The sequence below is a fragment of the Balaenoptera borealis genome (assembly GCF_965194805.1).
Source record: "Balaenoptera borealis genome assembly, chromosome: 11".
NCBI classification, from domain to species: Eukaryota; Metazoa; Chordata; class Mammalia; order Artiodactyla; family Balaenopteridae; genus Balaenoptera; species Balaenoptera borealis.
Window position 1 is genome coordinate 56,617,573 of NC_138868.1, and position 22,959 is coordinate 56,640,531.

The 22,959-nt window shown below is 38.6% G+C and overlaps 1 protein-coding gene and 1 pseudogene across 3 annotated transcripts in view; both read right to left on the reverse strand.

The window, feature by feature from the left end:
- The window catches only part of INTS4 (integrator complex subunit 4), a 121,415-nt gene that overhangs the window by 21,246 nt on the left and 77,210 nt on the right, over positions 1–22,959 (reverse strand). For both annotated transcript variants that reach the window (XM_082343315.1, XM_082343316.1), the window contains 6 exons: positions 19,574–19,716; positions 16,840–16,955; positions 14,491–14,624; positions 12,339–12,496; positions 4,293–4,386; positions 941–1,021 (listed from right to left, as the gene is read on the reverse strand). In XM_082343315.1, the coding sequence (XP_082199441.1) occupies positions 941–1,021; positions 4,293–4,386; positions 12,339–12,496; positions 14,491–14,624; positions 16,840–16,955; positions 19,574–19,716 (726 nt within the window). The remainder of the gene's footprint in view (positions 1–940; positions 1,022–4,292; positions 4,387–12,338; positions 12,497–14,490; positions 14,625–16,839; positions 16,956–19,573; positions 19,717–22,959) is intronic.
- On the reverse strand, positions 6,808–12,331 carry LOC309606381 (cytochrome b-c1 complex subunit 6, mitochondrial pseudogene; annotated as a pseudogene). The gene has a single exon. The product of its transcript is annotated as a cytochrome b-c1 complex subunit 6, mitochondrial pseudogene (transcript).

The following is a 22,959-nucleotide window of genomic DNA, read 5'->3' on the forward strand; positions in this document are numbered from 1 at the left end:
TGGTGGTCTGTTGTCATTAAGTTCTACTCCCCTACAATAAACCACATGGCAGGTCTGAGACTAGATTAGACAAGAGATGAAGCAGAGTAGTGGAAAGAAAACAGACTCTGGGTATCAGAGTACCTGAGCTCAAGTCCCTGACTTACTACCTATAGCTCTATGAATATAACCTTGCTGAGCGTTGTTTCATCTGTAAAACGGACTTAATACTTATTCCAACCTAATGGGATTATCATGAGGGCTAATTAAAATAGACTTGAAATCATTTAGTGAACTGTAATGTAACAATCATAGTCACCATCATTGTCTTCCTACTGGGTCATAATTAGTCATATACAGACTTACTATTGGGAAGACATGACCCAGAAGAGTTCACCAAATCCCAGTACCCAAGAATGAAGGGAAATTGCTCAAAACTAGAAAGAAATAAACTTAAGGCAAGTAAAATTAAAGGCTACTTAATGAACTGAGGAGGAACAAAAAGACCTTTAAATATTCAAGAGATGGTTAAAGAAAAGAGAGAGAAAGAGAGATGGTACAGGCTAAAAATATAAACCACCTCAAAATGAGTTCAGCTACATTTTCAGAAGAAAGATTCATGATAGTATTTATTGGATTTTAGTATATCTGAAATACAAACTAATAATATTTTAGAACACAAAAGAAATCTTAGAAATCAGGGAGGTTAAGGAACCTGCTCAACACCACCCAACAAATTAGAGGCAGACATGGGGACAGAACCCAAGTCCCCTGACTCTAAAGCCAGTGCTGTGTCCCCTAATTATGCTGCTTCTCATATCACTAACTTCTGACACAGGCTGAAAATGGGGAGGCCACAGCAGAGCCTTGTGAAGGCCTCTGACTCTAACTTAGACAATGCAATTTCTGGACAGAGATCTGGACAGAGATCCACCTGAGGAGAAGGTCTCAATAAGCTTACCTGTTTTGCTGCTGCTGAGGCCAAATCACTCTGCTTCACATACAAAGGGGCAGCCACATTCCACAGCTTTTCCTGCAAGGCCTAACAAATCAGGAGAGGACAGAACACAGAGGTCAAAAAGACTGCCAAATAATTTGAGACTTAAGTGTCTGTTTTGCTTTGAAAATTTACCGTGATCAAGACTTCCTCTCATTCTTATTCTTTTAGACCAATAAGCCCTACCTATTATGGACAGAGAGGAGACCAATGATTTGGGCCAAATGAACTCCTCCCCATTCAATTCCTGGCCCAAAGACCCTATGTTCCAGACCAGAGCTTGCAAGCAGAGTGCAGGAGCCATGAAGGCCTCACCAAGAATGTCCAGGCACGTCAGGCTTCTGAGGCTCTGGGACCTCCTTGATCCCAGAGTCAATGGACTAACCAGACTGCCTAGATCCTTCTTCCCTGACTTAGTTCCTTTTTCTTTGCTCCATGCTCACTATCCTTTGAACAGTCCCATCACCTTACCAACATACTCAAACAAGAAATCAAGAAGCTTTCCTAGATTCCTCCCTCTCTCAATCTCTCCACATTCAAAACTATCACTTAGAGCCACGGATTTTACCTTCCATCTCCCTCCTCGCCTATCCATCCATACGGCCATCTCATCTAAACCTCTGCTACAGTCTCGTATTTTCACAGCCCTTCTTAATTACAGACATAATGACATTACAGAAAACCTAGACTAACACTGTACAACAGAAATATAACATAAGCCATGTATGTAATTTTACATTTTAGAGTAGCCACATCTTTAAAAGTAAAAAGAAACAGGTGAAATTAATTTTAACAATATAGTTTATTTAACCCAGTATAAATAAGATATTATTTCACTATGCAATCAATATTTTTAAAATTATTAATGAGATAGTTTACATTTTTTCATACTAAGTCTAAGAAATCCAGTGTGTATTTTTCACTTACAGTACATCTCAATATGAACATTTATTTATTTATTTTTATAAATTTATTTATTTTTTATTTATTTATCTTTGGCTGCATTGGGCCTTCGTTGATGGGAGCGGGCTTTCTCTAGTTGCGGCGAGCGGGGCTACTCTTCCTTGCGGTGCACGGGCTTCTCACTGCGGTGGCTTCTCTTGTTGCGAAGCACGGGCTCTAGGCACGTGGGATTCAGTAGTTGTGCCATTTGGACTCAGCAGTTGTGGCTCGTGGGCTCTAGAGCGCAGGCTCAGTAGCTGTGGCGCACAGGCTTAGGTGCTCCGCAGCACGTGGGATCTTCCCAGATCAGGGATCAAACCCGTGTCCCCTGCATTGGCAGGCGGATTCTTAACCACTACACCACCAGGGAAGTCCTCAACATGAACATTTAAAGTGCTCAATGGTCACACGTACATAGTGACTACTGTATTTGACAGTGGCAGGTCTAGACTATAGATATAGAAATTGTTTAATAACCTAAATCATACTACCACTAAGAGTTATTATTTTTGAATATTTGCTTCCAATCATTTCCTATATGCATGTTTTTTTATATAGTTGTAGTCAGAAAGCAGAAGTAATTTTGTATGCTTCTTTGGGTACATAACATTATGTCATATTTGGTCATGTTCTTATATAATTCTTCATAAAGATCATTACTGCTACAGAATATACGGTTGAGTAGATGTGCCACGATTTATTTAGCTCCTCCCCTATTATCAAACACTTGCCTGCCTTGGGTTCTAAGTCTGGGTCCCTTACCTACACTTCTGCTCCATGACGCTGAATAAAAAACATAGTTCTGTGTTCTTTTTAGGAGTAATCTCTTCTCTTTTCCTACTAAAGGAAAGTGGATTCTTTTCAAAGGCCTCCTTGTATTCCTATCTAGAAGACAACAAGCCAAGGAAGAAGGAAGAAGACCAACAATGACATGGCACTCACTATGTACCAGGCACTAGACCAAGGGTTTTCACATGCACTGCTTGCTACCAATCCTTACCTGGGTAGAGTTATTAGCCTCGTTTCATAGAAGCTTGGAAAAGCCAAATAACTGTGCAAAGGGACATGAAGGAACTTTTGGGGGTAATGGAAATCTTCTATATCTTAACTGTGGTGGTGGTTACACAGGCATATATATTTGAAAGTATCTAGCCAAATAAGGACTGTTTAAATCCCAACCTACTTCAGTGTACACACTCATCTTTACATGCATACACACACCTACACAACCCTAAGCTCACATATCTTACAGTGGCAAATAATTTCTGACGCCTCCATTTATTCTGACTTTGGTCAAATATCATTAATAACTTTGAAGACTAACCACATTTAGAACTAAAGCCAAGTAAGTCTTATCAAGTTAGAAGGGCTCTTCTAAATTCTAAGCCTAAATTTATAACAGAACTCTGCTGCAGAAGCTGACAGCTATTGAGCTAGTTTAATTGGTTTTCAACTCAGTGAACTGAAACAGCTTTTGAGTACCAATTTTGCGTGTGTATATATATGTACTCTAACTACCTAGTATGAAATGACAGCAAGTCATTAGCACTCTTTTTTTTTTTTTTTTTTTTTTTTTTTTTAAATCAACTCCCTACCACTGTGGTTCTGTTGTCATTCCTGAGTTTGTGGCACATGGTTAGTACTTTTTTTTTTTTTTTTTTTTTTAATTTTATAGCTACTTTATTTATTTATTTATTTTTGGCTGTGTTGGGTCTTCAGTTCGTGCGAGGGCTTTCTCTAGTTGCGGCAAGCGGGGGCCACTCTTCATCGCGGTGCGCGGGCCTTTCACTATCGCGGCCCCTCCCGTTGCGGGGCACAGGCTCCAGATGCGCAGGCTCAGTAGCTGTGGCTCACGGGCCCAGCTGCTCCGTGGCATGTGGGATCTTCCCAGACCAGGGCTCGAACCCGTGTCCCCTGCATTAGCAGGCAGATTCTCAACCACTGCGCCACCAGGGAAGCCCTAGCACTCTTAAGAGCAATGAAATCAACCTTTGACTAATCTGACTTTGACCAAATGAAATTAGCATTTAGAAATATATAAATATATAAAATACAAATGTTTATACAAGATCGTTGCTAATCAAATTATTAAAAAACAATTAAAATCCTTGGGATTCTAATGCAAATGGTTATCCAACCTGCTCTAATTATATGATAAAAGAATTCTCCCAAATTAAAAAATTCAAATTCCTATATGAGCTAACAATTCTTTAATTAGAGGCAAATATAATTATACTGCAGAGTACATAATTTCCCCATTGCTAAGCGGTTGCAGAAAACCATTTATTTTTCTACTTATGGCCTCAAACACTGCTGGATCCATTAAACTGCATTCTTAGCAACACACTCATGAACAAAATGGATTCAAACCAACCTTGATGAGAAGAAGTTGACACCTAAGATAGGTAGCAGAGAAGTCAGCTACTCCTGCCAATTCAGACTGAAGTTCTCCAAGTCTTTGCAGATCCCTGTAGTAAATAAAAACCCAAGCCAAACAGAATAAGGATAATAACACCAATTAAAGATCATGTCAAAAGCTTTTTACCATTTTATACCTAGTAAATTGGTAAAAAATTTTTAAATGACAGCACTCAATGCTGAAGTGGTTATAACGAAACTGGTTCACTTACACTTTGATAGCAGTTTATGCTGCTATAATTCTTCTGGAAAACAAAACTGTACTACGTTATAAAAGTCACGCATATAGTCAAAAGTTTTGATCAGTAGCTTTATGCTAAGAAGTAATTCTAAGGGAAACATTCAACAGAAATGAAATGCTTTATGCCCCACAATATTCATTGTCATGTGGACTATTATAGTAAAACCCAGTAACTACTTAAATATTCAATGGTAGAGGAATTATTAAATTACTGTACATACAGTAAATGGAATATTCTACAACCATTAAAATATAATATGGTAATAAGTTATATGATCTCAACTATGTAAAAACCATATATATATATATATATATACACACACACACACATATATGAAATATGAGAAAAACACAGCAACCTGTTTTCTAGATAGAGGTATTAGGGTGTTTTTTAGTGCCTTCTCCTAACTATGCTTTATTTTCCAAGTGTTTTATACAATGGGTAAGTATGTTTTATATCATCAGAAAAAAAAAGTTTAAGGTATCATAGTGGGCTCCATTGGCTGCCTACCTAGTTAGTAATTTTCCACTTTTTCCTTACTAAGTGAACCCTGATTTTGTTCAAGAGAAGGTGCCCCAAACCTAGTTCCAGGTAGAGTCCGACTGGACTAAGCTAATTAGTACACATCATCTCCCTGGTTAGGTCACCTAAGTTGGCCTTATGAGTCCTAATGGAAGGACTTATATTCAATGCTTGAAGCAGGTCTGATGGTGGTCTATGAATCACTCATACTCTCTTTTCTTTCTCTCTCTCTGTCTCTATCTCTCACTAGACTGAACAAGAATATTTTATAGTCCTGATTACCACTGGCAGTCATACTGTAACTCTAAAAGAAAAAACGCCTTGGGATAAAGCAAATGTTGAGGACAAGAAAAATCCAAAGAGACAGAGAGAAACTGGGTCCTTAATGATATAAATGAACTACTTAACCATACCATACTAAGAAATGCCTCTGATTTCTGTTCATATGAAGAAATAAATAGCCATTATAAGTTAATTTGAGATAAGGTTTTCTGATACTCACAATTAAAAGCATGCTAACTGGATATAGGTATAGACAAAGTGATTGCAACCATATTAAATACATCTGCCTGTGGACAAGAAAACAGAAAGTGGTACACACACATAAAATAGTTGTGTTCAGGGCTGGGACTACTGATTTGAAACATTTAATTTTTTTAATAGGTTATACATACCTAGCTATAGAATTACACCAATAAGGAATAGAATTCAAAAGATACTAAAGGATAGACTATTAAATTAGTCCACTTTCCTATACCTGTGTGCTGTTAACCAGTAATCTTTTCCAGAGACAACTACCATACCAGTTTCTTTTAAATTCTTCTGGAAATATGCTATACATCTACAAAAAGTAATGTTTTTCTTTTCTTTCTTCTTTTTTGGGGAGGAGAGAGAGGGAGAATGAGAGAGAGGGTGAGCAAGCAAGCTAACAATCTCAGAAAAAATTCGTAGAAAGCTGCTTGGTTTTTTAATGTCAGTATCAAAATTTCACATAGAAATGATAACTGTGGGAAACCTAAAGATCTGGCTCATGAGGGAAGTTAACTGTTTCAGGGCTGGGATACTATATCAGGTTTCATAGCAGCCTGCGCAAAATTGTCCATTGGACTAAGCCCCTCCCTCTTATTTCAGGCAACTTTCTGATAGCTAATGCTGCCTCCTGAGAACCTTGATACAAGAAAGGAGATGCCCTGGAAAGGGGCAAAAATGAATTATTTCCAAAGTGACTGAAGAAATTAGGGTCTGTGGCTTATATACCGTCTCTTTTGAGTTTTGGTGATTTGAGCTAATCCTGGAGAGCCTGCTCATGTGTGGGTATCAAGCACAATAAAAGGCAAGACCCTGTACTAGCTAACCATACCTGTAAAATCCTATTTTGGCGGCCAGCTGGTCTCTCCCTTTCGCATCTCTGATGTCTCTCTTGCAAAAGATGGCCCTGAATCATTCTACGTCTGAACCATTTCATCTCCAGAAAGATTCTGCCTTCTGCTACATTATAGAGAACACTGACCAGCTGACTCTACATTAGCTGACTGCCCCCAAGCGTTAAGTCATTCTACCACCCTTGCCCTGTAGCATTTGTTCTGAATTGCACAAAGCAAGATGCAACCCAACTAGCCATGGGAAATCTGAACTATTATACAAACAAAAATAGAAACTTGCCAGCCCTGCTCAAAACGCTCTGTGTCCCAGTGTTTGCTCTCTGTATTTCTTTTTTTTGCTGACCACTGCACTTTAATAAGATGGAATCACTGATAATTACACAGAAGCTACCTGCCTAAGCCAAAATCCTTGAGGTTCACATGAACCTAGTTATACAAATTAAGAAACAAATGGCATGTTCAAAACCATAAGGAAATATCTCGAAGCTCAGGTGATGAAGGCTGGGGTGAATGAATCGGCACACTTATTTCACGCTGTTGAAGAGTTTGTGGGCCACGCGGTGGTCCCTTGCATGCAAGAAGTCAAAGAGCTCCTCTGTGCATCCTCCTCTGTCAGTGACCTGGAGGATACATGCTCATCATAGAGCTCTAGCCGCTCCCGAGCCTTTACACATTGCTCCAGCTGCTCGCATTGCTCTCTCACTGTTGTTAGGGGATCCACTCATTCCTCCTCCTCCTCTTCCTTCTCCTTGGGAACTCCGGACCCAGTCAGCATCCTTTGCTCGTCCTCCAGCCCCATGTCCGGCTGCTGTTGTGGACACAACATGAGCAGCAACAGCGGCACCTATTCTCTGTATTTCTTTATGCCCACAATCCTCAGGAAGCCTCAGTTTAGACATCCATCAGGAGGCTATGGACTCTTTAATGAAAAAGGTACAAAAAAGCATCTCCTGTGTGCACTGTACTAGGTGTGCTAGGTGTTTCCTTATTTGAGCTCACTTAATCCTTACAATGTGAACTGCAATTATAGGCATACTTTGGAAAATTGCGGGTTCAGTTCCAGACCGCCACAAATAAAGCAAATATCACAATAAAGCTAGCTAGGCACGCAAGTTTTTTGGTTTCCCAGTACATACAAAAGTCATGTTTACATTACACTAGAGGTTATACTGTTCTCCACAGTGGCTGTACCAATTTACGTTCCCACAAACTGTAGGAGGGTTCCTTTTCTCTGTACACTCTCCATCATTTAGTATTTGTAGACTTTTTGATGATGGCCATTCTGACCAGTGTGAGATGATAGTATCTCACTGTAGTTTTGATTTGCAGTCTCTAATAATCGGTAATGTTGAGTACCTTTTCATGTGCCTGTTAGCCATCCGTACGTCAAACTATGTTGAATAAAAGTGGTGAGAGTGGGCATCCTTCTCTTTTTCCTGATCTTAGAGGGAATGCTTTCAGCTTTTCACCACTGAGTATGATGTTGGCTGTAGGTTTGTCATCTATGGCCTTTATGATATTGAGGTATGTTCCCTCTATGCCTGCTTTCTGTAGTGTTTTTACCAGAAGTGGATGTTCCATTCTACCAAAAGCTCTCTGTTATCTATTGAGATGGTCATATGGTTTTTATTCAGTTTGTTAATATGGTGTATCACATTGATTGATTTGCAGATATTGAAAAAGCCTTGCATCCCTGGAATCAATCCCACTTGATCATGGAGGATGATCCTTTTAATGTGCTGTTAGATTTAGTTTGCTAGTATTTTGTTGAGGATTTTTGCATCTATATTCATCAGTGATATTGGCCTGTAATTTTATTTTTTTGTGATACCTTTTCTAGTTTGGGTATCAGGGTGACGGTGGCCTCATAGAATGAGTTTGGGAGTGTTCCTTCCTCTGCAATGTTTTGGAATAGTTTCAGAAGGACAGGTGCTAACTCTTCTCCAAATGTTTGATGGAATTCACCTGTGAAGCCAGCTGGCCCTGGACTTTCATCTGTTGGGAATATTTAAATTACTGGTTCAACTTCAGTACTGGTAATTGGTCTGTTCATATTTTCTATTTCTTCCTGGTTCAGTCTTGGGAGATTGTACCTTTCTAAGAATTTGTCCATTTCTTCTATGTTGTCTATTTTGTTGGTGTACAGTGGTTCATAGTAGTCTCTCAGGATCTTTTGTATTTCTGTGGTGTTGGTTGTTAACTTCTCCTTTTCATTTCTGATTTTATTGGTTTGGGCCCTCTCCCATTTTTTCCTGATAAGTCTGGCTAAAGGTTTATCAATTTTATTTATTATTTTTAAAGAATCAGCTTTTAGTTTCATCAATCTTTTCTATCGTTCTTTTAGTCTCTTTTTCATTTATTTCTGCTTTGATCTTTATGATTTCTTTCCTTCTACTAACTCTGGGTTTTGTTTGTTCTTCTTTCTATAGTTGCTTTAGGTGTAAAGTTAGGTTGTTTGAGATTTTTCTTGATTCCTGAGGTAAGCTTGTATCGCTATAAACTTCCCTCTAAGAACTGCTTTTGCTGCATCCCATAGGTTTTTTTTAAAAATAAATTTATTTATTTATTTATTTATTTTTGGCTGTGTTGGGTCTTCGTTTCTGTGCAAGGGCTTCCCCTAGTTGGGGCGAGCAGGGGCCACTCTTCATCGCGGTGCACGGGCCTCTCACCATCGCGGCCTCTCCCGTTGCGGAGCACAGGCTCCACACGTGCAGGCTCAGTAGTTGTGGCTCACGGGCCTAGCCACTCCGTGGCATGTGGGATCTTCCCAGATCAGGGCTCAAACCCGTGTCCCCTGCATTGGCAGGCGGATTCTCAACCACTGCACCACCAGGGAAGCCCCATCCCATAGGTTTTGGATTTTCGTACTTTTGTTTTCATTTTTCTCCAGGTATTTTTCTGATTTCCTCTTTGATATGAAACAAGTCTTTGGATTTTAAATCTCACTATACCAGATCCTTCATGTCACACAGACTGTTTATGCAGAAACAGAGCAGTGTGACAAGATGGAAGGGCTAGAAAAACCTATGTTCTAGTCCAGGGCTTTGCTGTTCCTTGTCTTTGACAGTCTTTTCCCTTCTTCACTTGACTAATTTCTACTCATTCTACTGGTCATTGCTTAAACCATGAAAGGAAGGGTTAGGTGCCCCCTTCCGTCTTCTAGAAAACCCTGTACTTAATGTATTGTGTGGAAATCACAATACTGCATTGCCTGTTTACCTAGCTATTTCCCCAACCAGGCTGTAAGATCCCTTGCAGCAGAGACTATGCCTTGTTTACTATTGCGTCCCTTCTGCCTAGCACAATGCTTGGCGCTAAAAAACCATATAACAAATTAATGATCTCCAGCTCCCTCACTCATTGTAAAAATTGGATAATTCTCATGGAATTGTTTTCAAATTCAATGAAATAATGTACATAAAACAGAAGAGTGGGCACTTAACAGACAGCAGCTCTTGCTATGATCAAGGATAGTGGAGCCTTACAAAAGATTAAATCCATGCAACTGAAGGTGAGGTATGACCAGAAGAAAATGCCATCTATAAAAATATTAAAAGTCTTCATTCCTGGTTAAGCCATCATAACCAGAGTTTTCAACAAATATTTACTAAGCTCCTAAATAAGGCACCCAAAATACAGTGGTGAAGACAAAGTAGTTATGTCAAGTTCTAAAAACAAACCAAAAAAATCATCCCCCAGGGTCCTCACTGAACTACAGCAGTGAGATGAAATCTTATTTGGGTGACATGGCTGCTTAGATTACAACAAAGGACAATGTGTTTGACGGTGAAGTTTGTTTGATACTAGTACTAACAAGTAAACGGCCAGAGTCCTAATCAGAGAAACTTCTGTATGAAATTCTGACTAACATTTCACTTTTCAGCAACTACGGAAAAATGTAAATTCTGAAGAACCCCAGGGATCATCTGACGTTATCACCCCTGATAAAAGAATCCCCTTCACTGCTGCATATCAGAGAGCAACAATTTTAGAGTCAAACAAAGCTAGATTTAAATTCCATTTGTGCTACTTCCTAGCAAATTGCTTCATTTCCCCAAATTTCTATTTCTTCATTGTAAAATGGTTAACAACATCTAACTGCAATAATATTTGTAAAACACAGTAGGTCATCAGTAACTGCTGCACCATCTGCTTTCCTTTTCGGATCTTTCACCATCCTGGCCACCTTTCTCAGAATGCACTTAACTAGAAACATAGTGCCCAGGACTGACCACAGCACTAGAACCGCGGTCTGACCAGCCCAAAGCCCAACAGGACTATCACCTCATAAAATCCAGATCATCAAAGTGACTCAAACCTGGGTGTTTACTGAGTACCTACTAATAGCCAGCACTGCAGCTAATGACCAAATTGGCTTGCTTTTGTGCATTTTGTACCTTCTCAGTGCCAACTGGATAGAAAACTGTCAAGGACAAAACTTAAATGTTTATTTAGGTGTGGCTGAGTGGGGAAGTAGAGCTTATTTTCCTGGGCTCAGGGCCAAAAACTTCAGTAGCAGCTTCTAAATTTAATCACCTTGGTGAGGGAGCAGATGAGAAAGAAAATGTGATCCAGGCATCACTTCAGGGTCAGCAAACTTTTTCTGTAAAGGGTCACATAGTAAACATTTTAGGCTTTGTAGTCCATATAGTCTCTGTGGTAACTACTCAATCTACCACTGCAGCAATGAAAGCAGCCATAGACAGTACCTAAACGAATGAGTGTGGCTGTGTTTCAATCAAACCCTATTTACAAAAGCAGACAGATATTGTCTTTGCTAAAGGCAAATGGGGGGCTTCCCTGGTGGCGCAGTAGTCAAGAATCCTCCTGCCAATGCAGGGGACACGGGTTCGAGCCCTGGTCCGGAAAGATCCCACATGCCGCAGAGCAACTAAGTCCATGCGCCACAACTACTGAAGCCCACGTGCCTAGGGTCTGTGCTCCGCAACAAGAGAAGCCACTGCAATGAGAAGCCCGCGCATCGCAACGAAGAGTAGCCCCCACTCCCTGCAACTAGAGAAAACCTGCGCGCAGCAATGAAGACCCAACACAGCCAAAAATAAATAAATAAATAAATAAATTTATTTTAAAAATTAAAAAAAATAAAGGCAAATGGGTTTCATTTCTTTTCAAATCATTCAGGACATACTAATAGGGCCTGGCAGAGTCTGCTGATTGTTCTCGATATCCTTCCCTTCTTCCTTAGTAACAGAGTCACCAAGTGTTAACTAAGCACTGGTCACCCAGAACAAAGACTACCTTTCCTAGCTCCTTACAGCTAGATATAGCCATGTGACTTAAGTTCTAGTCAATGGGACACAAGTAAAATTAGAACATGCAACTTTGGGGAACTGTCTTTAAAAGGGAGTGGTTGTAGAAAAGATGCCCTTCTGCTCTTTCCTTTTTCCTAGAGGCTGGATTACAAAGGGGATAGTTAAAGTTTGGATCTTCAGGCAAAGGCCACTTGATGCAGAAGATGGAGAAATAAGAAAGAATGAGTCTAGGTCATCAGCCATCTCAGCTCTGTCCGCCTATGAGAAAGAATTAACCTTTTATCCTGTTTAAGTCACTGTTAGTTGCATTTTCTGTTACTCTAACTAATATAAGGTAAGAAAAATTGAAAACAGCTTCTTTGTAACTCTTTCTAGTTTTGTACTAATCATCAATCTTGTCATGAACACAAAGCTTTTCTTTGTAATATGCTTAAACTACAATCTAATCCAAATAAAAACATCATAAAATCATGTCAACACAGTCAGAAAAACTAGCCTATAACCAACATTAGAAATCAAAAGGATCAAGCCAAGCATAACAACGTTAACTTTATCAAAGGAAAGGGATGATCAATCACCTCACCTGATGGTGAACTCTAACAGCTCCTGAGTTCCTTGAGGGTCCAGGTGTTGAAGACTGTATACCCTTTCAAGGCTCTGCTGCAGGAACTGATGGGAAGGATCCTCATGAGGCATGATATTGGGAGAAAGAGCTGATGACACTAGTTTTCTACCTGGTAACTAAGCAAACACAGTGGGGTTACAGCACCATCAAATTCTGTGGCTTAAGAAAAACAAAAACAAAAACTTCTGTGGCTCAGTTTTTAGTAACACGAAGAAACCAGGAAAAAAATGTGAACAAAACAAAGAAATGGAAAAAAAAAGCTAGATAATTCTGTAAACAACCTTTTTCTCCTTCCTCAGCTTAAGTGGGAGAAAGGGAAAGAGAGAGAGAAAACGAACATGGTCTACCGAATATAGCCACAGCTGCAAGGAGAAAAAGAAAAGAGAATGGTATAACATTATTTTCTATTGTTAACTGAAATAAATGGGCTAACCACAGAAACAGGACTAAAAATTAATCTGTAATCACATTTATTTTTAACCTTTATTTGATCATTCACTTCATAGAAGAGTGATGATTTATTCCCAAATAAGTTTATATAGCATGTTGTAAAAATGTTTTTTATGATGATAATTATAATCCTTGTTCTTACTGTTAAAAGTGGCTACCTTTCAAGAAAGGGATGAGGAAGGGAGAGCAAAAAGGATTTTACTTTTAACTTTGTATCTTCTATATAGTTTAAATTTTCTAACCATGTACATAAATTATTCTAAATAAAGTCATTTAGAGTTACTTAAGCAGGGATGAGTAAATACAAATAAAGAGCTTAGAAAAGTGCCTGCACACAGCATTCAGTAAGTGTTTGCCATTATTATCGTTATGGTTCATTAAAATGTTTTTCTTTCTATATCTCTCAGTTTAAAAATAATAAAGAGTTTATTATTAAAAAATAAACTTGGGAGTTCCCTGGTGGCGCAGTGGATGACACTCTGCGCTCCCAATGCAGGGGCCCCGGGTTCGATCCCTGGTCAGGGAACTAGATCCCACACGCATGCCGCAACTAAGGAGCCTGCCTGCTGCAACTAAGACCCACAACCAAAAAAAAAAAACTTGCTGAGAATCATAGCTTTATGTAATTATTAAGATATAACACAATCTTATCCTTGATTTAAAATATGTTGTTCCAGATTTCTTCTTCTTGCCTAATATAATCAATAACCCAGGGACATTTTTTTTTAACATCTTTATTGGAGTATAATTGCTTTACAATGGTATGCTAGTTTCTGCTTTAAAACAAAGTGAATCAGCTATACATATACATATATCCCCAAATCTCCTCCCTCTTGCGTCTCCCTCCCACCCTCCCTATCCCACCCCTCTAGGTGGTCACAAAGCACCGAACTGATCTCCCTGTGCTATGTGGCTGCTTCCCACTAGCTATTTATTTTACATTTGGTAGTGTATATATGTCCATGACACTGTCTCACTTCGTCCCAGCTTACCCTTCCCCCTCCCCGTGTCCTCAAGTCCATTCTCTATGTCTGCGTCTTTATTCCTGTCCTGCCCCTAGACCCAGGGACATTTAAAAAATGAATCTTCTTAAAAGATTCAGAGCAGGGACTTCCCTGGGGGCACAGTGGTTAAGAATCCACCTGCCAATGCAGGGGACACGGGTTCGAGCCCTGGTCCAGGAGGATCCCACATGCCGCAGAGGAACTAAGCCCATGCGCCATGACTACTGAGCCTGCACTCTAGAGCCCGTGAGCCACGACTACTGAGCCTGTGCTCTAGAGCCTGCGAGCCACAACTACTGAGCCCGTGTGCCACAACTACTGAAGCCCACGCGCCTAGAGCCTGTGCTCTGCAACCAAAGAAGCCACCGCAATAAGAAGCCCGCGCACTGCAATGAAGAGTAGCCCCCGCTCTCTGCAACTAGAGAAAGCCCACGCACAGCAACAAAGACCCAAAGCAGCCAAAAATAAATAAATTTATTAAAAAACAAAAAAAGATTCAGAGAAAAGTACAAAACAATAGAAGAAAGCCCAAGAGAGAAAGAGAATTAATGAATGTGTTTTCAGAGAATATATAGTCTGCTTTCTGCTACTTAACAACCACACGGGACTAAAAATCAAAAAACCAAAAACAAGGACGCAAGATGTTTTCAACATACCCTCAAGGCAGGAACAAGATGAGAAAGACTGTCTCGGAGGTAGGCATAGTGTCTGAAGGTATGATCTGAGAACAATGCAGGCATTGTTGGACAGGTTTTAGCAGCATTGAAAATAAGAACCAAAACTGCAATGTCTGATAAATAAGTGCGTTAAGTAAAGTCGGAGGTATAAAAGGTTGAGCTTGGCCAGAATTTGGTGCCTCTACTTCTAACCCCCCAAATTCCTGTTAAATGACTACAATTTTCTAACAAAGAAATGCAAATTCAAAGAGATACATTACCTCACTTCAAATTACCCCAATTACCCCTCCAATTACCAAAGAAAGGTTTTTTAAAATAATGCCTGCTGCCGAGAATACTAACAAATAAGAACTTCTGGTACAATGCCTACTAAAGTATATACTGGCACAATCCCTTTGAATAATAATTTGGTACTAGATATGAGTCTTATGAATGTTGAGTAATTCCACATCTCAAAATCAAATAGCAGAGAATCATTTACAATAGCAAATAATCAGTAACAACCTAAATGTCCAAAAACAGGAGAATGATTAAATAACTTGTGTTTCATCTACTTGATGGAGTATTACACAATCGTTAAAAATTATCTTTATAAAAGATTTTTAATATTGTATCATAAGCATTTTGTCATAAGTGAAAAAAGCAGACTCTAAAATGTATAGACAATATGACAGCAGCTATCTATCATCAAATGTTTGTTGATGAAATAAAATGTTAAAAAATAAAATGACAGCAAAATCCCAAACCCAAGCTTTTAAAAAGGGAGGAGGAAACAAACCAAAATATTAAGTCAATTACATTGGCTAGTAAGACTCTGGGTGTTACATATGAAATTTCCTCTTTCTACTTTTAAAAGTTTTCTTTCTATGTATATTAATTTTGCAACAGAGGGAAAATCAGAAATTAAAAATACAAGATAAACATACCTTCCAATCTTCTGTATGTATCTCTATGGCAGAGCGTGCTATTTGCCTACCCAGTATCCATTGTTCCCTTTTTCCTTACTAATAGAATATTGACTTTATTCCAAATATCCTCTAACTTCCTGCCTACAACCTGGACCTGATGACTGGAGCTCTAGCAATAATTTTGGACGACCGAAAATGGCAGAACAGAAAAATGGAAGGAGCCTAGATCACCAAGAATAATGTGGAACTACTATACCAGACTGCTCACCTCCAGACTTCTTTTACATTGAGGGAAAAAAAAAACTCTAATTAACATTTAAGATACATTTGGGGTAATCTCTGTTATTCACAGCCAAACATATTTCTTAAATAACACAATTCTCGAACTACCCAGAAAAATATCTTAACATTAGGCTTCCAAAAATGTTTAGTATTTTTTTTAACATGAAAGGGGCTTCAGATTTCAGGGCACTTTAATATGTCCTGTGTGATTTGTAATAACACCTAGCCCACAAGTCTCTCTCTGATGAGCTGAATTTCAAATAGTCACAGTATTGCACCTTTAGAGGTAAGGTCAGGGATGTGCCTTTTTTAGACGTAAACACAGAGTCAGGCACTGGTTAGCACATCAATTACACAGATCTTTTAAAAAATTCTCCAAATGCCCTGTGAAAATAAAAAAAAAGAATGAAGAGAGAATACAATGGTCATCACAAAAGCCAGTTATTTGGCTGATCCCTGTATCTCAATAAATACCCCCCTAAACCTCACCAAGGATGTGCTATAGAGTGAAAAGAACCACGGGAGAGTATGGATGTACTGATGTAAATGTATTCCCATTACTGGAAAACAACCCGACGGCATGGCATGCTGCCCAAAGCTATCACAACCCCCCTGAACTTGTATCAGAGCTAGAGTAATCATGCAGCCTAGCTCAGCCCATCCCCTCCTTCAGGCTGCAGATCAAATTAAGCATGGAATAAGACATAGGGAAAAGTCCACAGGCTTTAAAACCAAAGATGTCTGTCTGGCTTTGAATCCCAGATTTGCTGCTTAGAGAGTTACTTAGACTCTCTGAGCCTCAGTTCCTCATCTGTAAGCAGTGAATAATACCTCCTTCCAGTGTCGTTTGCAGATCAGTAATAAAAATGTATGAAGTATTTAAACAGTATGTGGAATATAGCAGATGCTCAATAAATGGTTAAAAAAATTAGTATTAGTATTAAATGGCAAAGTTGAATTACTGTGAATATAAGAATAAAAGCTGAGGAAAATAACCATTAGGCTCCCTCAGGATATACTTTTAACTAAAAGAAATGAGAAAGAAAAATAACAGTAAAACAAAACAAAACCCTCAGACCATCCAAGCTACACTGCAGAAAAAGATGCCAAAATTCCCTGCTAAATCAGCAGAGGATACAGGCTGGATCATCCATGTCTGGTTCAGCTGTGTCAAAAAACGGGTGGGTGCTCAGGAGCTCAGGCACCAAGGGAAGCACCAGGGTTGGATGCCGACTTCCCAGAAACTTCAAGCATCTGAAACAAGCAAAATGAGAAACAAGCAAACCTGTTTTTAAAAAAGTACTGGGAATTGGAATCAGAAAACCTGACTCAGAATTACAAATTCTCAACCATCTACTTTTGTTAACTCTATGACTTCAGATAAGTCATTCAATTATTCCGGAACTCAAGTTAATTCATCTAAAAACTTGGTTATTATGAAGATAGAAGAGCTGATATGACAGATATTACTACAGGTTATTTAACTAACAACCATTTCCCCCAGCTTCCTTGCCAAGAGAACCCTGATTTTACTCAGGTATCAGGTAAGTAGCAAAGTGCTCAATGAAGGTAGGCCTAGCCCAAGGGCTCAACCACAACTGGTCTAAACTCATCATGGCAATCCCAAGCCCATTTTACAGAGACTGCTTTGCAGGTAGTCAAGTAACCCAGTTCTGGTCAATGGAACAAGAGAGGAAGTCTGCTGGGGAGCTTCTCAGGAATGTTTTCCTAATCAAATGAAGTGCATACACATGAACATATCTATGAAACGGAAACAGACTCACAAATACAGAGAACAGATTTGTGGTTGCCAAGGGGGAAGAGGGGTGGGGGAGGGAAGTATTGGGAGTTTGGGATTAGCAAATGCAAACTATTATATATAGGATGGATAAACAAGGTCCTACTGTATAGCACAGGGAACTATACTCAATATCCTGTGATAAACCGTAATGGGAAAGAAAATGAAAAATAATATACATATATGTATAACTGAATCACTTTGCTGTACAGCAGAAATTAACACAACATTGTAAATCAACTATACTTCAATAAAATTTTAAAAAAAGAGAAGTGCATGGAGGGAATGTCCTTTCTTTCTGTCTTAAGATACTGTCTTATGAGGTAGCCATCTTGCAACTATGAGGAGAAAGCCAAGAGAACTGCAAAGAAGTCAACCAGAGTACTAGCCCTGTTAAGCTGTTGAATGACCAATCCTGAAATCAACTTTCTGACTTCTTGTTATACAAAAAAATTAGACCTTACTGTTTAAGCCACTTTTAATCAGATTTTCTGTTACTTGTAGACAAAAGCATTCTAACTGATATCCTGGGTGAAGTTCTAGAATCAGAAGAGATCTGATCTGAAACAGGAAACTTAATAACTCTGTGGCCTTGAGCAGATATATGTTTACCTACAAATGAGATTAAATATAATTACCTCATACAGTTGCTATAAGGGTTAAATGAGATAATGAATGAAAAGTACTTAGCAAGGTGTCTGCCATTATATAATAAGAACTTAATTAACTATTAGTTAGCTATTATTAATTGGCTATTAGTTAACTACTATGACTACATGAAGGCCCTTTATAAGTTATAAAGAACTACATGTGTGCTGGTATTTATGCTTTTTTGTTATTTTTAATTAAGTTCTGGTGTAGAAGGTGTGGTGAACTGAAAATAAATATAAACCTTAATTTAATGTTCTCACTGAGTTTATAATCTAACTGAGGCAAAGATGACTAACACTATAAGGTAATGAACTATCAAATGAATGATACCCTGCTTTCTACCTGTCAAAGGTAGAAGGGATCACTGTGATCGGAGAAAGCTGCCCAAAGAAGATGGGACTTCACCAAGGACTGGAGAACAAGAAGATCACCAAAAGAGAGAAAACAAACCCCATGAACAAACTGAAGGCTATATGGGGTATGAAAGGCATCACATTTAAAACACTTGATACTGTTAGGAAAGTACACTTTTCTCCAGTTCTGTCTTAAAGAACTTAATTCACTAGTTTTCTGACCTCTCTCAGCCCATTTACTCACTGTGCCTCAGGGGACATTGTATCCCCACATCCCAAATGACTGAGTGCTCCTTGAAGACAATCAATAAATGTACAATGAATTGAGCTGATTTGGACTGAACAAACATGAAGAAATGGCAAAACAGAAAACCAGGTATCAAAAATGTTACCTAGAGCAAGATTCCCTGGCATTTTTAGTTCTTAGTATGTCTTCCAAGCACCTGATTTGACCCACAGTTTTTCAACTTTTAATAACAATTTTTTTTGAAAATAAATAAATCATATATTTGCAGTGATCTCATCACATAAGCTCATTGAAATACGTGGAGTACAACAACGGACATTTTATATTAAATGTATGCAAGTAGCTCCTCAAACAGCAATTCATGAACAGTGTTAAGCTTGACTCTAGCCAGTAAAGCTAGAGGTAATCAGGGGAAAATATGATTGTGATTTTCCATCTGAAGACCAAATACTTAACCCTCCCTCTAATCTCTACAATGATGGAAACAGACAAAGAGTGACTAACACTATATAAGAGGAAAAGGAAATCTAATCGACTCATCTCTGTACCTCCAAAACTTACCACAGGGCTTGGCACATAGTAAGCACATAGCAGGCACATAGTATTTGCTAGGTGGACGGATGGACAAATGAATAACCTAAAATGTGATATTCAATTTAGGAACCAGACTCTTGAGAGTATAGTTATGTTGAATCAGGTTTCTAAATTGAAGACAAAATTGAAGGCCATACCCCAATCTATGATGATCCACTAAATAATGTCAGCATTGTACATTTACCATATTATCAGACTCAGCGAACAAATGAGCAAAAAAAATCCTTACTTCCATATGGAGTCCCTATCAGTAGGGTACTTGGTTAAATTTTTCAGCAGCTCCACCAGTGCAAGATGAATCCCTTCTTTGGTTGAAACATTAGTGCAGCATAAGAGTTCATGAAGAGCCTCTCTAATATCTCTGGATGAATCCTTAAAAAAAAAAAAAGGTAATAATAATAATAGCAGTCACTATGGATTAGCTATTATGGAGGAGTATACAGGTTAAAGTGGGAGTACAGGGTAAAGAACTTCTCAATTTTCAGAAAGGGGAGGGGCTAGTATTCACAGAGGAGGAAAAATATGAAATGATTATTTGAAGAATTCATTCATTTGTTCATTCATTAATCTGTACACTCAACATTTACTGAACACTTATTAAACAGTCAACATTTATCAGCACCTACTATGTACCAAGTGCTAGGGGTACAGCAGTAATTAAAGTTGAATCCCTGCTCTCAGGAGTTTCCTTCTAGTGAAAAGACAAAAATGAATAACTAAATATATAGGTCAGATATGAGAAACTATAAAGCAGGTTAAGGTTAAGAGTGCTAGGACAGGTGGGGTATTTTACATGGCATAATCAAAGGGAACAGCAAACATAAAGGCCATGAGGTGAAAGCATGTTGAAAAATAGCAGCGTGGCTACAGCAGAGTAAACAAAAAGAGAGTAGGTACCAGATGATGTCAGAGAGTGGCCTCTTCCCTCCCCAACACTTTCTGCTCAACCTCACTAAAATGATTAGAAAAGCTCACCAACAACTTAATGCTTATGTAAATGAAAACATATCAGTTTTACTCTTATGTGATATCTCCATAGCACTTTTTGCCAGTTCTTTAAAACTTTTTAATATAGACAATTTGAAACATATGTAAAAGTAGAGATAATTCCCCAGTTTCAACAATTAACTCATAGCCAATCTTGCTTCATCTATACCTTTACCCACTCCTCCCAGATTATTATTATTATTTTTTTAATTTTATTTATTTATTTATTTATTTATGGCTGTGTTGGGTCCTCGCCTCTGTGGGAGGGCTCTCTCCAGCTGTGGCAAGTGGGGGCCACTCTTCATCGCAGTGCACGGGCCTCTCACTATCGCGGCCTCTCTTGTTGCAGAGCACAGGCTCCAGACGCGCAGGCTCAGTAATTGTGGCTCACGGGCCCAGCTGCTCCGCGGCATGTGGGATCCTCCGGGACCAGGGCTCGAACCCGTGTCCCCGGCATTGGCAGGCGGATTCTTAACCACTGCGCCACCAGGGAAGCCCCCTCCCAGATTATTTTGAAGCCAATCAGAGAAATCATAGCATTTTGTTGGTAAATATTTCCATACCTCTTTTTAAAAATGATTATTTTTTTTTAAAACACACAAAACCAATATCATGCCTAAAATTTTAATAATTCTTTAATATCAAATATCCACTCCATAATAAAATTTCCCTGACTCAAAAAGTTTTTATTTGTTCTAATCAGGCTCCAAGAACGTCCGCACATTGCAATTGGGTAATATGTCCCTTAAGTATCTTTTAATACGTAAAATCTCTTTACATCTCACTTTTTTTTCCCCTTGCAATTTCTCCCCTGTATATCCTGAGATGGTAGTTTGATTTAGAGGCTTAATCACATTTAGGTTCAATTTTTTTATAAGACCACTTCATAGGTAGTACTGTGTGCCTCCCTCAGGAACTATATTTTTCTTTTTGTGATATTAGTAACCACTGAAGATCACTGCCTAGATCTAGTAATTCATTAAAGTTGTAAAACAATGATATATAAATTCTATCATTCTTCTTCATTCATCAACTGGAATACTTCTACAAAGAGAAACTTTCCCTTATCAACTAGCTGGTTGTCTTGAAGTTCTATCTGCATGGGAAAAGGAAGGATAAATGCTTGATTCCTTAACTTACCAGTTTTCAAAATAATGAGTTGATTACTAAGCATCTTCTAAAGGTTACTAATGCAGTGTTTTGTTTTTGAATTATTATAAAATCATGGGTTTCAACATATTTGCAGTTGTAATCCTTAATGATATGTTTCACCTTTAGCCAGTGTGAGTCTATTTAAGTTATCTCCTGGGTCTTTTTGATATAAGCCTAGAGGTCTTTGATAGCTAAGGTTTGCTTTCTGTATGACAAGACAGTACAAGGTCATCTTGTTACGTTTCCTACACCACACTTGGAATCAGCCATTTCTCTTTGGAATTTTGGTTCCTTTTAGTGGGAAATGGGATCTCCAAAGCATTTTTTAAAAAGTCAGGTTTGAGAATTCCCTGGCGGTCGGGTGGTTAGGACTCCACGCTCTCACTGCCGAGGGCCTGCGTTCAATCCTTGGTCAGAGAATTAAGATCCCACAAGCCACATGGCTTGGCCAAAAAAAAAAAAAAGTCAGGTTTACTGACATATAATTTACATTCTGTAAAATTCATCCTTTTTAGTGTACACTTCCATGAGTTTAACAAATGCATATAGTTATGTAACCACCATGACAATCAAGATATAAAACACTTGCATCACCCAAACACTTCCCTCGTGTCCCTTTGTAGTCTACCCCTCACCCCCAGCCTCTGGCAACCACTGATACATTTTCTGCTACAGTTTTGTCTTTTCCAAAATGTCATATAAATGAAATCACAGAGTATGCTGCTTCTTGTGTCTGGCTACTTTCACTTAGCATAATGCATTTGAGATTCATCCATGTTGTTATGTGTATCAGCAGCTATTCTTTTTTATTACTGAGTAGTAATCCATTGTATAGATGTACCATAGTTAATTTATCCATTCACCAACTGAAGGATTTTGTGTTGTTTCCAGTTTGGGACTATTATAAATAAAGCTGCAATAAACATTTGCATACAGGTCTTTGTGTGAACATGAGTTTTCAGTTTTCCTTAGTAAATACTTCAGAGTGGGACTGTGGGGTCATATGTTAAGTGTATATTTAATTTTATAAGAAGCTGTCACAGTAGTTTCCAAAGTGGCTCTACCATTTTGCATTTCCATCAGCAGTATATGAAAAGTGCCAGTTGTTCCCCATCTTCACAGCACTTGATATTGTCAGGGTTTCTTTTGTTTGTTTGTTTTTACCCATTCTAACAGATGTGTTGTTGTAATTTCTCACTATTGTTTTGTTTTTTTGGTTTTTTTTGGCCGCGCGGTACAGCTCGCAGGATCTTAGTTCCCTGAACAGGGATTGAACCCGGGCCCTCAGCAGTGAAAGCCCAGAGACCTAACCACTGGACTGCTGGGGAATCCCCTCACTATTGTTCTAATCTGCATTTCTCTAATGACTAATGATGTTAAGCATGTTTTCACATGCTTATTTATTATTTGCCACTGCTATCTTCTTTGCTTAAGTGTCTGTTCAAATCTTTTGTTCATTTTTTAATTGGGTGGTGT